This window comes from Lissotriton vulgaris, chromosome 12 (assembly GCF_964263255.1).
Source record: "Lissotriton vulgaris chromosome 12, aLisVul1.2, whole genome shotgun sequence".
Classification (NCBI taxonomy): Eukaryota; Metazoa; Chordata; class Amphibia; order Caudata; family Salamandridae; genus Lissotriton; species Lissotriton vulgaris.
The window spans coordinates 799,556,779-799,571,679 of NC_141700.1; the positions used below are offsets into that span (position 1 = coordinate 799,556,779).

At 50.9% G+C, this 14,901-nt stretch overlaps 1 protein-coding gene across 1 annotated transcript in view; it reads left to right on the top strand.

Moving 5' to 3' along the window:
• Positions 1–12,994: 12,994 nt before the first annotated feature.
• CHRNE (cholinergic receptor nicotinic epsilon subunit) overlaps positions 12,995–14,901 on the top strand; it is an 85,755-nt gene continuing 83,848 nt past the window's right edge. Inside the window, exon 1 of the mRNA XM_086946217.1 lies at positions 12,995–13,137. Within this exon, the coding sequence (XP_086802343.1) occupies positions 13,086–13,137 (52 nt within the window). The 5' untranslated portion in view covers positions 12,995–13,085. The remainder of the gene's footprint in view (positions 13,138–14,901) is intronic.

Below are 14,901 nucleotides of genomic sequence, written 5' to 3' on the forward strand. Positions count from 1 at the left end.
CATCCCTGTTTCTCTCCCTCCTGCAGTTTCCTTTTCATCCCTGCTTCATTCTCTCCCTCCTGCAGGTTCTTTTTCGTCCCTGCTTCTCTCCCTCCAGTAGGTTCCTTTTCATCCCATCTTCCTTATCTCCCTCCTGCAGGTTCTTTTTCATCTCTGCTTCTCTCCCTCCTGCAGGTTCTTTTTCATCCCTGCTTCTCTCCCTCCTGCAGGTTCCTTTTCATCCCTGCTTCTCTCCCTCCAGTAGGTTATTTTTCATTCCTGCTTCATTATCTTCCTCCAGTAGGTTCCTTTTCATCCCTGCTTCTCTCCCTCCTGCAGGTTCCTTTTCATCCCTGCTTCTCTCCCTCCTGCAGGTTCTTTTTCATCCCTGCTTCTCTCCCTTCTGCAGGTTCCTTTTCATCTCTGCTTCTCTCCCTCCTGCTGGTTCCTTTTCATCCCTGCTTCTCTCCCTCCAGTAGGTTATTTTTCATTCCTGCTTCATTATCTCCCTCCTGCAGGTTCCTTTTCATCCCTGCTTCTCTCCCTCCTGCAGGTTCCTTTTCATCCCTGCTTCATTATCTCCCTCCTGCAGGTTCCTTTTCATCCCTGCTTCATTATCTCCCTCCTGCAGGTTCCTTTTCATCCCTCCTTCATTATCTCCCTCCAGTAGGTTCTTTTTCATCCCTGCTTCTCTCCCTCCTGCAGGTTCCTTTTCATCCCTGCTTCTCTCCCTCCTGCAGGTTCTTTTTCATCCCTGCTTCTCTCCCTCCTGCAAGTTCCTTTTCATCCCTGCTTCATTATCTCCCTCCTGCTGGTTTATTTTCATCCCTGCTTCATTATCTCCCTCCTGCAGGTTCCTTTTCATCCCTGCTTCATTATCTCCCTCCTGCAGGTTCTTTTTCATCCCTGCTTCTCTCTCTCCTGCAGGTTCTTTTTCATCCCTCCTTCATTATCTCCCTCCTGCAGGTTCTTTTTCATCCCTTCTTCATTATCTCCCTCCTGCAGGTTCCTTTTCGTCCCTGCTTCATTGTCTCCCTCCTGCAGGTTCTTTTTCATCCCTGCTTCTCTCTCTCCTGCAGGTTCTTTTTCATCCCTGCTTCATTATCTCCCTCCTGCAGGTTCTTTTTCATCCCTGCTTCTCTCTCTCCTGCAGGTACTTTTTCATCCCTCCTTCATTATCTCCCTCCTGCAGGTTCTTTTTCATCCCTCCTTCATTATCTCCCTCCTGCAGGTTCCTTTTCATCCCTGCTTCATTATCTCCCTTCTGCAGGTTCCTTTTCATCCCTGTTTCTCTCCCTCCCGCAGGTTCCTTTTCATCCCTGCTTCATTCTCTCCCTCCTGCAGGTTCTTTTTCGTCCCTGCTTCTCTCCCTCCAGTAGGTTCCTTTTCATCCCATCTTCCTTATCTCCCTCCTGCAGGTTCTTTTTCATCTCTGCTTCTCTCCCTCCTGCAGGTTCTTTTTCATCCCTGCTTCTCTCCCTCCTGCAGGTTCCTTTTCATTCCTGCTTCTCTCCCTCCAGTAGGTTATTTTTCATTCCTGCTTCATTATCTCCCTCCTGCAGGTTGCTTTTCATCCCTGCTTCTCTCCCTCCTGCAGGTTCCTTTTCATACCTCCTTCATTATCTCCCTCCAGTAGGTTCTTTTTCATCCCTGCTTCTCTCCCTCCTGCAGGTTCTTTTTCATCCCTGCGTCTCTCCCTTCTGCAGGTTCCTTTTCATCTCTGCTTCTCTCCCTCCTGCTGGTTCCTTTTCATCCCTGCTTCTCTCCCTCCAGTAGGTTATTTTTCATTCCTGCTTCATTATCTCCCTCCTGCAGGTTCCTTTTCATCCCTGCTTCTCTCCCTCCAGTAGGTTCCTTTTCATACCTCCTTCATTATCTCCCTCCAGTAGGTTCTTTTTCATCCCTGCTTCTCTCCCTCCTGCAGGTTCCTTTTCATCCCTGCTTCTCTCCCTCCTGCAGGTTCTTTTTCATCCCTGCTTCTCTCCCTTCTGCAGGTTCCTTTTCATCCCTCCTTCATTATCTCCCTCCTGCAGGTTCCTTTTCATTCCCCCTTCATTATCTCCCTCCTGCAGGTTCCTTTTCATCCCTGCTTCTCTCCCTCCTGCAGGTTCCTTTTCATCCCTCCTTCATTATCTCCCTCCTGCAGGTTCCTTTTCATCCCTGCTTCTCTCCCTCCTGCAGGTTCCTTTTCATCCCTCCTTCATTATCTCCCTCCTGCAGGTTCCTATTCATCCCTCCTTCATTATCTCCCTCCTGCAGGTTCCTTTTCATCCCTGCTTCTCTCCCTCCTGCAGGTTCCTTTTCACCCCTGCTTCTCTCCCTCCTGCAGGTTCCTTTTCATCCCTCCTTCATTATCTCCCTCCTGCAGGTTCCTTTTCATCCCTGCTTCATTATCTCCCTCCTGCTGGTTCCTTTTCATCCCTGTTTCTCTCCCTCCTGCAGGTTCTTTTTCATTCCTCCTTCATTATCTCCCTTCTGCAGGTTCCTTTTCATCCCTGTTTCTCTCCCTCCTGCAGGTTCCTTTTCATCCCTGCTTCATTCTCTCCCTCCTGCAGGTTCTTTTTCGTCCCTGCTTCTCTCCCTCCAGTAGGTTCCTTTTCATCCCATCTTCCTTATCTCCCTCCTGCAGGTTCTTTTTCATCTCTGCTTCTCTCCCTCCTGCAGGTTCTTTTTCATCCCTGCTTCTCTCCCTCCTGCAGGTTCCTTTTCATCCCTGCTTCTCTCCCTCCAGTAGGTTATTTTTCATTCCTGCTTCATTATCTCCCTCCAGTAGGTTCCTTTTCATCCCTGCTTCTCTCCCTCCTGCAGGTTCCTTTTCATCCCTGCTTCTCTCCCTCCTGCAGGTTCTTTTTCATCCCTGCTTCTCTCCCTTCTGCAGGTTCCTTTTCATCTCTGCTTCTCTCCCTCCTGCTGGTTCCTTTTCATCCCTGCTTCTCTCCCTCCAGTAGGTTATTTTTCATTCCTGCTTCATTATCTCCCTCCTGCAGGTTCCTTTTCATCCCTGCTTCTCTCCCTCCAGTAGGTTATTTTTCATTCCTGCTTCATTATCTCCCTCCTGCAGGTTCCTTTTCATCCCTGCTTCATTATCTCCCTCCTGCAGGTTCCTTTTCATCCCTGCTTCATTATCTCCCTCCTGCAGGTTCCTTTTTATCCCTCCTTCATTATCTCCCTCCAGTAGGTTCTTTTTCATCCCTGCTTCTCTCCCTCCTGCAGGTTCCTTTTCATCCCTGCTTCTCTCCCTCCTGCAGGTTCTTTTTCATCCCTGCTTCTCTCCCTCCTGCAAGTTCCTTTTCATCCCTGCTTCATTATCTCCCTCCTGCTGGTTTATTTTCATCCCTGCTTCATTATCTCCCTCCTGCAGGTTCCTTTTCATCCCTGCTTCATTATCTCCCTCCTGCAGGTTCTTTTTCATCCCTGCTTCTCTCTCTCCTGCAGGTTCTTTTTCATCCCTCCTACATTATCTCCCTCCTGCAGGTTCTTTTTCATCCCTTCTTCATTATCTCCCTCCTGCAGGTTCCTTTTCATCCCTGCTTCATTATCTCCCTCCTGCAGGTTCTTTTTCATCCCTGCTTCTCTCTCTCCTGCAAGTTCTTTTTCATCCCTGCTTCATTATCTCCCTCCTGCAGGTTCTTTTTCATCCCTGCTTCTCTCTCTCCTGCAGGTACTTTTTCATCCCTCCTTCATTATCTCCCTCCTGCAGGTTCTTTTTCATCCCTCCTTCATTATCTCCCTCCTGCAGGTTCCTTTTCATCCCTGCTTCATTATCTCCCTCCTGCAGGTTCTTTTTCATCCCTCCTTCATTATCTCACTCCTGCAGTTTCTTTTTTTTCATCCCTGCTTCTCTCCCTCCTGCAAGTTCCTTTTCATCCCTGCTTCTCTCCCTCCAGTAGGTTCCTTTTCATCCCTCCATCATTATCTCCCTCCAGTAGGTACCTTTTCATCCCTCCTTCATTATCTCCCTCCAGTAGGCTCTTTTTCATCCCTGCTTCTCTCCCTCCAGTAGGTTCCTTTTCATCCCTCCTTCATTATCTCCCTCCTGCAGGTTCCTTTTCATCCCTGCTTCATTATCTCCCTCCTGCAGGTTCTTTTTCATCCCTGCTTCTCTCCCTCCAGTAGGTTCCTTTTTATCCCTGCTTCAATATCTCCTTCCTGCAGGTTCCTTTTCATCCCTGCTTCATTCTCTCCCTCCTGCAGGTTCCTTTTCATCCCTCCTTCATTATCTCCCTCCTGCAGGTTCCTTTTCATCCCTGCTTCATTATCTCCCTCCTGCAGGTTCCTTTTCATCCCTGCTTCTCTCCCTCCTGCAGGTTCCTTTTCATCCCTGCTTCTCTCCCTCCTGCAGGTTCTTTTTCATCCCTGCTTCTCTCCCTCCTGCAAGTTCCTTTTCATCCCTGCTTCATTATCTCCCTCCTGCTGGTTTATTTTCATCCCTGCTTCATTATCTCCCTCCTGCAGGTTCCTTTTCATCCCTGCTTCATTATCTCCCTCCTGCAGGTTCTTTTTCATCCCTGCTTCTCTCTCTCCTGCAGGTTCTTTTTCATCCCTCCTTCATTATCTCCCTCCTGCAGGTTCTTTTTCATCCCTTCTTCATTATCTCCCTCCTGCAGGTTCCTTTTCATCCCTGCTTCATTATCTCCCTCCTGCAGGTTCTTTTTCATCCCTGCTTCTCTCTCTCCTGCAAGTTCTTTTTCATCCCTGCTTCATTATCTCCCTCCTGCAGGTTCTTTTTCATCCCTGCTTCTCTCTCTCCTGCAGGTACTTTTTCATCCCTCCTTCATTATCTCCCTCCTGCAGGTTATTTTTCATCCCTCCTTCATTATCTCCCTCCTGCAGGTTCCTTTTCATCCCTGCTTCATTATCTCCCTCCTGCAGGTTCTTTTTCATCCCTGCTTCTCTCCCTCCTGCAGGTTCTTTTTCATCCCTCCTTCATTATCTCACTCCTGCAGTTTCTTTTTTTTCATCCCTGCTTCTCTCCCTCCTGCAAGTTCCTTTTCATCCCTGCTTCTCTCCCTCCAGTAGGTTCCTTTTCATCCCTCCGTCATTATCTCCCTCCAGTAGGTACCTTTTCATCCCTCCTTCATTATCTCCCTCCAGTAGGCTCTTTTTCATCCCTGCTTCTCTCCCTCCAGTAGGTTCCTTTTCATCCCTCCTTCATTATCTCCCTCCTGCAGGTTCCTTTTCATCCCTGCTTCATTATCTCCCTCCTGCAGGTTCTTTTTCATCCCTGCTTCTCTCCCTCCAGTAGGTTCCTTTTTATCCCTGCTTCAATATCTCCTTCCTGCAGGTTCCTTTTCATCCCTGCTTCATTCTCTCCCTCCTGCAGGTTCCTTTTCATCCCTCCTTCATTATCTCCCTCCTGCAGGTTCCTTTTCATCCCTGCTTCATTATCTCCCTCCTGCAGGTTCCTTTTCATCCCTGCTTCTCTCCCTCCTGCAGGTTCCTTTTCATCCCTGCTTCATTATCTCCCTCCTGCAGGTTCCTATTCATCCCTCCTTCATTATCTCACTCCTGCAGGTTCTTTTTCATCCCTGCTTCTCTCCCTCCTGCAGGTTCCTTTTCATCCCTGCTTCATTATCTCCCTCCTGCAGGTTCCTATTCATCCCTCCTTCATTATCTCACTCCTGCAGGTTCTTTTTCATCCCTGCTTCTCTCCCTCCTGCAGGTTCCTTTTCATCCCTGCTTCATTATCTCCCTCCAGTAGGTTCCTTTTCATCCCTGCTTCATTATCTCACTCCTGCAGGTTCTTTTTCATCCCTGCTTCTCTCCCTCCAGTAGGTTCCTTTTTATCCCTGCTTCAATATCTCCTTCCTGCAGGTTCCTTTTCATCCCTGCTTCATTCTCTCCCTCCTGCAGGTTCCTTTTCATCCCTCCTTCATCATCTCCCTCCTGCAGGTTCCTTTTCATCCCTGCTTCATTATCTCCCTCCTGCAGGTTCCTTTTCATCCCTGCTTCTCTCCCTCCTGCAGGTTCTTTTTCATCCCTGCTTCATTATCTCCCTCCAGTAGGTTCCTTTTCATCCCTCCTTCATTATCTCCCTCCTGCAGGTTCCTTTTCATCCCTGCTTCATTATCTCCCTCCTGCAGGTTCCTTTTCATCCCTGCTTCTCTCCCTCCTGCAGGTTCCTTTTCACCCCTGCTTCTCTCCCTCCTGCAGGTTCCTTTTCATCCCTCCTTCATTATCTCCCTCCTGCAGGTTCCTTTTCATCCCTCCTTCATTATCTCCCTCCTGCTGGTTCCTTTTCATCCCTGTTTCTCTCCCTCCTGCAGGTTCTTTTTCATCCCTGCTTCATTATCTCCCTCCAGTAGGTTCCATTTTATCCCTGCTTCAATATCTCCCTCCTGCAGGTTCCTTTTCATCCCTGCTTCATTCTCTCCCTCCTGCATGTTCCTTTTCATCCCTGCTTCATTATCTCCCTCCTGCTGGTTCCTTTTCATCCCTCCTTCATTATCTCCCTCCTGCAGGTTCCTTTTCATCCCTGCTTCATTATCTCCCTCCTGCAGGTTCCTTTTCATCCCTTCTTCTCTCCCTCCTGCAGGTTCCTTTTCATCCCTGTTTCTCTCCCTCCTGCAGGTTCTTTTTCATCCCTGCTTCATTATCTCCCTCCAGTAGGTTCCTTTTTATCCCTCCTTCATTATCTCCCTCCTGCAGGTTCCTTTTCATCCCTGCTTCATTCTCTCCCTCCTGCAGGTTCCTTTTCATCCCTGCTTCATTCTCTCCCTCCTGCAGGTTCCTTTTCATCCCTCCTTCATTATCTCCCTCCTGTAGGTTCCTTTTCATCCCTGCATCATTATCTCCCTCCTGCAGGTTCCTTTTCATCCCTCCTTCATTATCTCCCTCCTGCAGGTTCCTTTTCATCCCTTCTTCTCTCCCTCCTGCAGGTTCCTTTTCATCCCTGTTTCTCTCCCTCCTGCAGGTTCTTTTTCATCCCTGCTTCATTATCTCCCTCCAGTAGGTTCCTTTTTATCCCTCCTTCATTATCTCCCTCCTGCAGGTTCCTTTTCATCCCTGCTTCATTCTCTCCCTCCTGCAGGTTCCTTTTTATCCCTGCTTCATTATCTCCCTCCAGTAGGTTCCTTTTCATCCCTGCTTCATTCTCTCCCTCCTGCAGGTTCCTTTTCATCCCTCCTTCATTATCTCCCTCCTGCAGGTTCCTTTTCATCCCTGCTTCTCTCCCTCCTGCAGGTTCCTTTTCATCCCTCTTTCATTATCTCCCTCCTGCAGGTTCCTTTTCATCCCTGCTTCATTATCTCCCTCCTGCAGGTTCCTTTTCATCCCTGCTTCTCTCCCTCCTGCTGGTTCCTTTTCATCCCTGCTTCATTATCTCCCTCCAGTAGGTTCATTTTCATCCCTGCTTCTCTCCCTCCTGCAGGTTCCTTTTCATCCCGCCTTCATTATCTCCCTCCAGTAGGTTCCTTTTCATCCCTCCTTCATTATCTCCCTCCTGCAGGTTCCTTTTCATCCCTGCTTCTCTCTCTCCTGCAGGTTCCTTTTCATCCCTCCTTCATTATCTCCCTCCTGCAGGTTCCTTTTTCATCTCTGCTTCTCTCCCTCCTGCAGGTTCTTTTTCATCCCTGTTTCTCTCCCTCCTGCAGGTTCCTTTTCATCCCTGCTTCTCTCCCTCCTGCAGGTTCCTTTTCATCCCTCCTTCATTATCTCCCTCCTGCAGGTTCCTTTTTCATCTCTGCTTCTCTCCCTCCTGCAGGTTCCTTTTCATCCCTCCTTCATTATCTCCCTCCTGCAGGTTCCTTTTCATCCCTGCTTCTCTCCCTCCTGCAGGTTCTTTTTCATCCCTGTTTCTCTCCCTCCTGCAGGTTCCTTTCCATCCCTCCTTCATTATCTCCCTCCTGCAGGTTCCTTTTTCATCTCTGCTTCTCTCCCTCCTGCAGGTTCTTTTTCATCTCTGCTTCTCTCCCTCCTGCAGGTTCTTTTTCATCTCTGCTTCTCTCCCTCCTGCAGGTTCTTTTTCATCTCTGCTTCTCTCCCTCCTGCAGGTTCCTTTTCATCCCTCCTTCATTATCTCCCTCCTGCAGGTTCCTTCTTCATCTCTGCTTCTCTCCCTCCTGCAGGTTCTTTTTCATCTCTGCTTCTCTCCCTCCTGCAGGTTCTTTTTCATCTCTGCTTCTCTCCCTCCTGCAGGTTCCTTTTCATCCCTGCTTCATTATCTCCCTCCTGCAGGTTCTTTTTCATCCCTGCTTCATTATCTACCTCCTGCAGGTTCATTTTCATCCCTGCTTCTCTCTCTCCTGCAGGTTCTTTTTCATCCCTGCTTCATTATCTCCCTCCTGCAGGTTCTTTTTCATCCCTCCTTCATTATCTCCCTCCTGCAGGTTCCTTTTCATCCCTGCTTCATTATCTCCCTCCTGCAGGTTCTTTTTCATCCCTGCTTCTCTTCCTCCTGCAGGTTCTTTTTCATCCCTCCTTCATTATCTCACTCCTGCAGTTTCTTTTTTTTCATCCCTGCTTCTCTCCATCCTGCAAGTTCCTTTTTATCCCTGCTTCAATATCTCCCTCCTGCAGGTTCCTGTTCCTCCCTCCTTCATTATCCCCCTCCTGCAGGTTCCTTTTCATTCCTGCTTCTCTCCCTCCTGCAGGTTCCTTTTCATCCCGCCTTCATTATCTCCCTCCAGTAGGTTCCTTTTCATCCCTCCTTCATTATCTCCCTCCTGCAGGTTCCTTTTCATCCCTGCTTCTCTCTCTCCTGCAGGTTCCTTTTCATCCCTCCTTCATTATCTCCCTCCTGCAGGTTCCTTTTTCATCTCTGCTTCTCTCCCTCCTGCAGGTTCTTTTTCATCCCTGTTTCTCTCCCTCCTGCAGGTTCCTTTTCATCCCTGCTTCTCTCCCTCCTGCAGGTTCCTTTTCATCCCTCCTTCATTATCTCCCTCCTGCAGGTTCCTTTTTCATCTCTGCTTCTCTCCCTCCTGCAGGTTCCTTTTCATCCCTTCTTCATTATCTCCCTCCTGCAGGTTCCTTTTCATCCCTGCTTCTCTCCCTCCTGCAGGTTCTTTTTCATCCCTGTTTCTCTCCCTCCTGCAGGTTCCTTTTCATCCCTCCTTCATTATCTCCCTCCTGCAGGTTCCTTTTTCATCTCTGCTTGTCTCCCTCCTGCAGGTTCTTTTTCATCTCTGCTTCTCTCCCTCCTGCAGGTTCTTTTTCATCTCTGCTTCTCTCCCTCCTGCAGGTTCTTTTTCATCTCTGCTTCTCTCCCTCCTGCAGGTTCCTTTTCATCCCTCCTTCATTATCTCCCTCCTGCAGGTTCCTTTTTCATCTCTGCTTCTCTCCCTCCTGCAGGTTCTTTTTCATCTCTGCTTCTCTCCCTCCTGCAGGTTCTTTTTCATCTCTGCTTCTCTCCCTCCTGCGGGTTCTTTTTCATCTCTGCTTCTCTCCCTCCTGCAGGTTCCTTTTCATCCCTGCTTCATTATCTCCCTCCTGCAGGTTCTTTTTCATCCCTGCTTCATTATCTCCTTCCTGCAGGTTCATTTTCATCCCTGCTTCTCTCTCTCCTGCAGGTTCTTTTTCATCCCTGCTTCATTATCTCCCTCCTGCAGGTTCTTTTTCATCCCTCCTTCATTATCTCCCTCCTGCAGGTTCCTTTTCATCCCTGCTTCATTATCTCCCTCCTGCAGGTTCTTTTTCATCCCTGCTTCTCTCCCTCCTGCAGGTTCTTTTTCATCCCTCCTTCATTATCTCACTCCTGCAGTTTCTTTTTTTTCATCCCTGCTTCTCTCCCTCCTGCAAGTTCCTTTTCATCCCTGCTTCTCTCCCTCCAGTAGGTTCCTTTTCATCCCTCCGTCATTATCTCCCTCCAGTAGGTACCTTTTCATCCCTCCTTCATTATCTCCCTCCTGCAGGTTCCTTTTCATCCCTGCTTCATTATCTCCCTCCTGCAGGTTCTGTTTCATCCCTGCTTCTCTCCCTCCAGTAGGTTCCTTTTCATCCCTCCTTCATTATCTCCCTCCAGTAGGTACCTTTTCATCCCTCCTTCATTATCTCCCTCCTGCAGGTTCCTTTTCATCCCTGCTTCATTATCTCCCTCCTGCAGGTTCTTTTTCATCTCTGCTTCTCTCCCTCCTGCAGGTTCCTTTTCATCCCTCCTTCATTATCTCCCTCCAGTAGGTTCCTTTTCATCCCTGCTTCATTATCTCCCTCCTGCAGGTTCTTTTTCATCCCTGCTTCTCTCCCTCCAGTAGGTTCCTTTTTATCCCTGCTTTAATATCTCCCTCCTGCAGGTTCCTTTTCATCCCTGCTTCATTATCTCCCTCCTGCAGGTTCTTTTTCATCCCTGCTTCTCTCCCTCCTGCAGGTTCTTTTTCATCCCTGCTTCAATATCTCCCTCCTGCAGGTTCCTTTTCATCCCTGCTTCATTATCTCCCTCCTGCAGGTTCCTTTTAATCCCTGCTTCTCTCCCTCCTGCAGGTTCTTTTTCATCCCTGCTTCATTATCTCCCTCCAGTAGGTTCCTTTTCATCCCTCCTTCATTATCTCCCTCCTGCAGGTTCCTTTTCATCCCTGCTTCATTATCTCCCTCCTGCAGGTTCCTTTTCATCCCTGCTTCTCTCCCTCCTGCAGGTTCCTTTTCACCCCTCCTTCATTATCTCCCTCCTGCAGGTTCCTTTTCATCCCTGCTTCATTATCTCCCTCCTGCAGGTTCCTTTTCACCCCTCCTTCATTATCTTCCTCCTGCAGGTTCCTTTTCATCCCTGCTTCATTATCTCCCTCCAGTGGGTTCCTTTTCATCCCTCCTTCATTATCTCCCTCCTGCAGGTTCCTTTTCATCCCTGCTTCATTATCTCCCTCCTGCAGGTTCCTTTTCATCCCTGCTTCTATCCCTCCTGCAGGTTCCTTTTCACCCCTCCTTCATTCTCTCCCTCCTGCAGGTTCCTTTTCATCCCTGCTTCATTCTCTCCCTCCTGCAGGTTCCTTTTCATCCCTCCTTCATTATCTCCCTCCTGCAGGTTCCTTTTCATCCCTGCTTCATTATCTCCCTCCTGCAGGTTCCTTTTCATCCCTGCTTCTCTCCCTCCTGCAGGTTCTTTTTCATCCCTGCTTCATTATCTCCCTCCAGTAGGTTCCTTTTCATCCCTCCTTCATTATCTCCCTCCTGCAGGTTCCTTTTCATCCCTGCTTCATTATCTCCCTCCTGCAGGTTCCTTTTTCATCCCTGCTTCTCTCCCTCCCGCAGGTTCCTTTTCATCCCTCCTTCATTATCTCCCTCCTGCAGGTTCTTTTTCATCCCTGCTTCTCTCCCTCCCGCAGGTTCTTTTTCATCCCTCCTTCATTATCTCCCTCCTGCAGGTTCCTTTTCATCCCTGCTTCTCTCCCTCCAGTAGGTTCTTTTTCATCCCTGTTTCTCTCCCTCCTGCAGGTTCTTTTTCATCCCTGCTTCATTATCTCCCTCCAGTAGGTTCCTTTTCATCCCTGCTTCATTATCTCCCTCCTGCAGGTTCTTTTTCATCCCTGCTTCTCTCCCTCCAGTAGGTTCCTTTTTATCCCTGCTTCAATATCCCCCTCCTGCAGGTTCCTTTTTCATCCCTGCTTCTCTCCCTCCTGCAGGTTCTTTTTCATCCCTGCTTCTCTCCCTCCTGCAGGTTCTTTTTCATCCCTGCTTCTCTCCCTCCCGCAGGTTCCTTTTCATCCCTCCTTCATTATCTCCCTCCTGCAGGTTCTTTTTCATCCCTGCTTCTCTCCCTCCCGCAGGTTCTTTTTCATCCCTCCTTCATTATCTCCCTCCTGCAGGTTCCTTTTCATCCCTGCTTCTCTCCCTCCAGTAGGTTCTATTTCATCCCTGTTTCTCTCCCTCCTGCAGGTTCTTTTTCATCCCTGCTTCATTATCTCCCTCCAGTAGGTTCCTTTTCATCCCTGCTTCATTATCTCCCTCCTGCAGGTTCTTTTTCATCCCTGCTTCTCTCCCTCCAGTAGGTTCCTTTTTATCCCTGCTTCAATATCTCCCTCCTGCAGGTTCCTTTTTCATCCCTGCTTCTCTCCCTCCTGCAGGTTCTTTTTCATCCCTGCTTCTCTCCCTCCTGCAGGTTCTTTTTCATCACTGGTTTATTATCATCCTGCCCCCCCCCCCTCCTCCCCCCTGCATCCACCGGCTCAAAGTAAGTACTGCCCATGCTGCTGTCTCCCTTCCGTGCTTCTTCGAAAATGCGCTTGTGCGCCTTGCACGGGGGTGCGCTAAAGCACAGAATAAAGATCGCACCAAAGCCACGAGGCGACTTTTAATTGTCAAACGCGACGCTAGACAAATCCGCTGTAACATAATATAACAGGAAACACCCTGCTTTATTGACCCCTCTACCGGCCATCGGCTCCGATATGAGCTGGTCAGGGGGTGGGTGCGCTGCAGCCCCCCCCCCCCCCGCCCCCCCACATCCCGAGGGGTTCCCGGGGCCTCCCATCAGCTGGAGTGAGGCCTGTCCGGAGGGGGCTGTCCTGCCCCACCACTGCTGGAACACCTGCCGGCTCCGAGGACCCCTGGCAGCTCTGTCCTAAGGAGCCCCTGGCCCACTCCAGCTCCAGCCTGACTGCGGGGGGGTCCCTGTGTTTTGCACTAACACGAGGGGAAGTAGGGGTGGGGGCTGTCCTGCACTAACACGAAATCCCACCCTACCAGTACAATCCCCCATCCCACACACTCCGTCGCTGTTTTAAGGGGCCCCTGAGCTACCATTGGAAAGGGGCTATCTTGAACTAAAAGGAGATCCCCCCCCCTTACATATAGAAATCCCCCCCACCTCCCCCCCCTCTCACACACACACACACACAAGCACACACACTCCCCAACTCTGTCTTAAGGAGCCCTGGCCTACCCTTTGGGGAAGTAGGGGTGGAGGCTGCCCTGCACGTACAGGAGAGCCCCTTACATATAGAAATGCCCTCCCGACACACACACTCCCCAACTCTGTCTTAAGGAGCCCCGGCCTGCCAGCAGCTCCGGAGATACTGAGCAGCTGGGGGGAGGGGGGGGGGGTTAGCCGAGGGTCTGCGCTGCAGGAAGTGTCTGGTGACCGGACAGCCCTCTCCGCTCGGATCTAACGCCCTCAGACGGAAATAGACCCCGAGCCGGAGCCCACAGAGGGAGAAGCGGTGCCCCCGGCCTCTGCCAGCATGAAGCTGCTGCTAGCCCCCTTACTCGCCCTGCTCGGAGGGGCGCTCTGCGGTGAGTACCGGGCGCTGGGATCGGGTCAGCATGGCCACTTACAGCAGACGCAGGCTGCTCTACTGTCACTTGGAGGGGACTGGCCCCAGCAGGACTGCTCTACTGTCACTTGGAGGGGACTGGCCCCCAGCACAGCTGCTTTACTGTCACTTGGAGGGGACTGGCCCCAGCAGGACTGCTTTACTGTCACTTAGAGGGGACTGGCCCCAGCAGGACTGCTTTACTGTCACTTAGAGGGGACTGGCCCCAGCAGGACTGCTTTACTGTCACTTAGAGGGGAGTGGCCCCAGCAGGGCTGCTTTACTGTCACTTGGAGGGGACTGGCCCCAGCAGGACTGCTTTACTGTCACTTAGAGGGGACTGGCCCCAGCAGGACTGCTTTACTGTCACTTGGAGGGGACTGGCCCCAGCAGGACTGCTTTACTGTCACTTGGCCTCTACTGGCCCCAGCTGGACTGCTTTACTGTCACTTACAGGGGACCGCCCCCAGCAGGGCTGCTTTACTGTCACTTGGAGGGGAGTGGCCCCAGCAGGACTGCTTTACTGTCACTTGGAGGGGACTGGCCCCCAGCACAGCTGCTTTACTGTCACTTGGAGGGGACTGGCCTCAGCAGGAATGCTTTACTGTCACTTGGAGGGGAGTGGCCCCAGCAGGACTGCTTTACTGTCACTTAGAGGGGACTGGCCCCAGCAGGACTGCTTTACTGTCACTTGGAGGGGACTGGCCCCCAGCACAGCTGCTTTACTGTCACTTGGAGGGGACTGGCCCCAGCAGGACTGCTTTACTGTCACTTGGAGGGGACTGGCCCCCAGCACAGCTGCTTTACTGTCATTTGGACAGGACTGGCCCCAGCAGGACTGCTTTACTGTCACTTGGAGAAGACTGGGCCCAGCAGGACTGCTTTACTGTCACTTGGTGCGGACCGCCCCCAGCAGGACTGCTTTACTGTCACTTGGAGTGAACTGGCCCCAGCAGGACTGCTTTACTGTCACTTGGACAGGACTGCCCCCAGCAGGACTGCTTTACTGTCCCTTGGAGGGGAGTGGCTCCAGCAGGACTGCTTTACTGTCACTAGGAGTGTACAGGGCCACCAGCAGGACTGCTTTACTGTCACTTGGAGGGGACTGGCCCTAGCAGGACTGCTTTACTGTCACTTGGAGGGGACTAGCCCCAGCAGGACTGCTTTACTGTCACTTGGAGGGGACTGGCCCCAGCAGGGCTGCTTTACTGTCACTTGGAGGGGACTGGCCCCAGCAGGACTGCTTTACTGTCACTTGGAGAAGACTGCCCCCAGCAGGACTGCTTTACTGTCACTTGGAGGGGACTGGCCCCCAGCAGGACTGCTTTACTGTCACTTGGAGGGGAGTAGCCCCAGCAGGACTGCTTTACTGTCACTTAGAGGGGACTGGCCCCAGCAGGACTGCTTTACTGTCACTTGGAGGGGACTGGCCCCCAGCAGGACTGCTTTACTGTCACTTGGAGGGGAGTAGCCCCAGCAGGACTGCTTTACTGTCACTTAGAGGGGACTGGCCCCAGCAGGACTGCTTTACTGTCACTTGGAGGGGACTGGCCCCCAGCACAGCTGCTTTACTGTCACTTGGAGGGGACTGGCCCCAGCAGGACTGCTTTACTGTCACTTGGAGGGGACTGGCCCCCAGCACAGCTGCTTTACTGTCATTTGGACAGGACTGGCCCCAGCAGGACTGCTTTACTGTCACTTGGAGGGGACTGGCCCCAGCAGGACTGCTTTACTGTCACTTAGA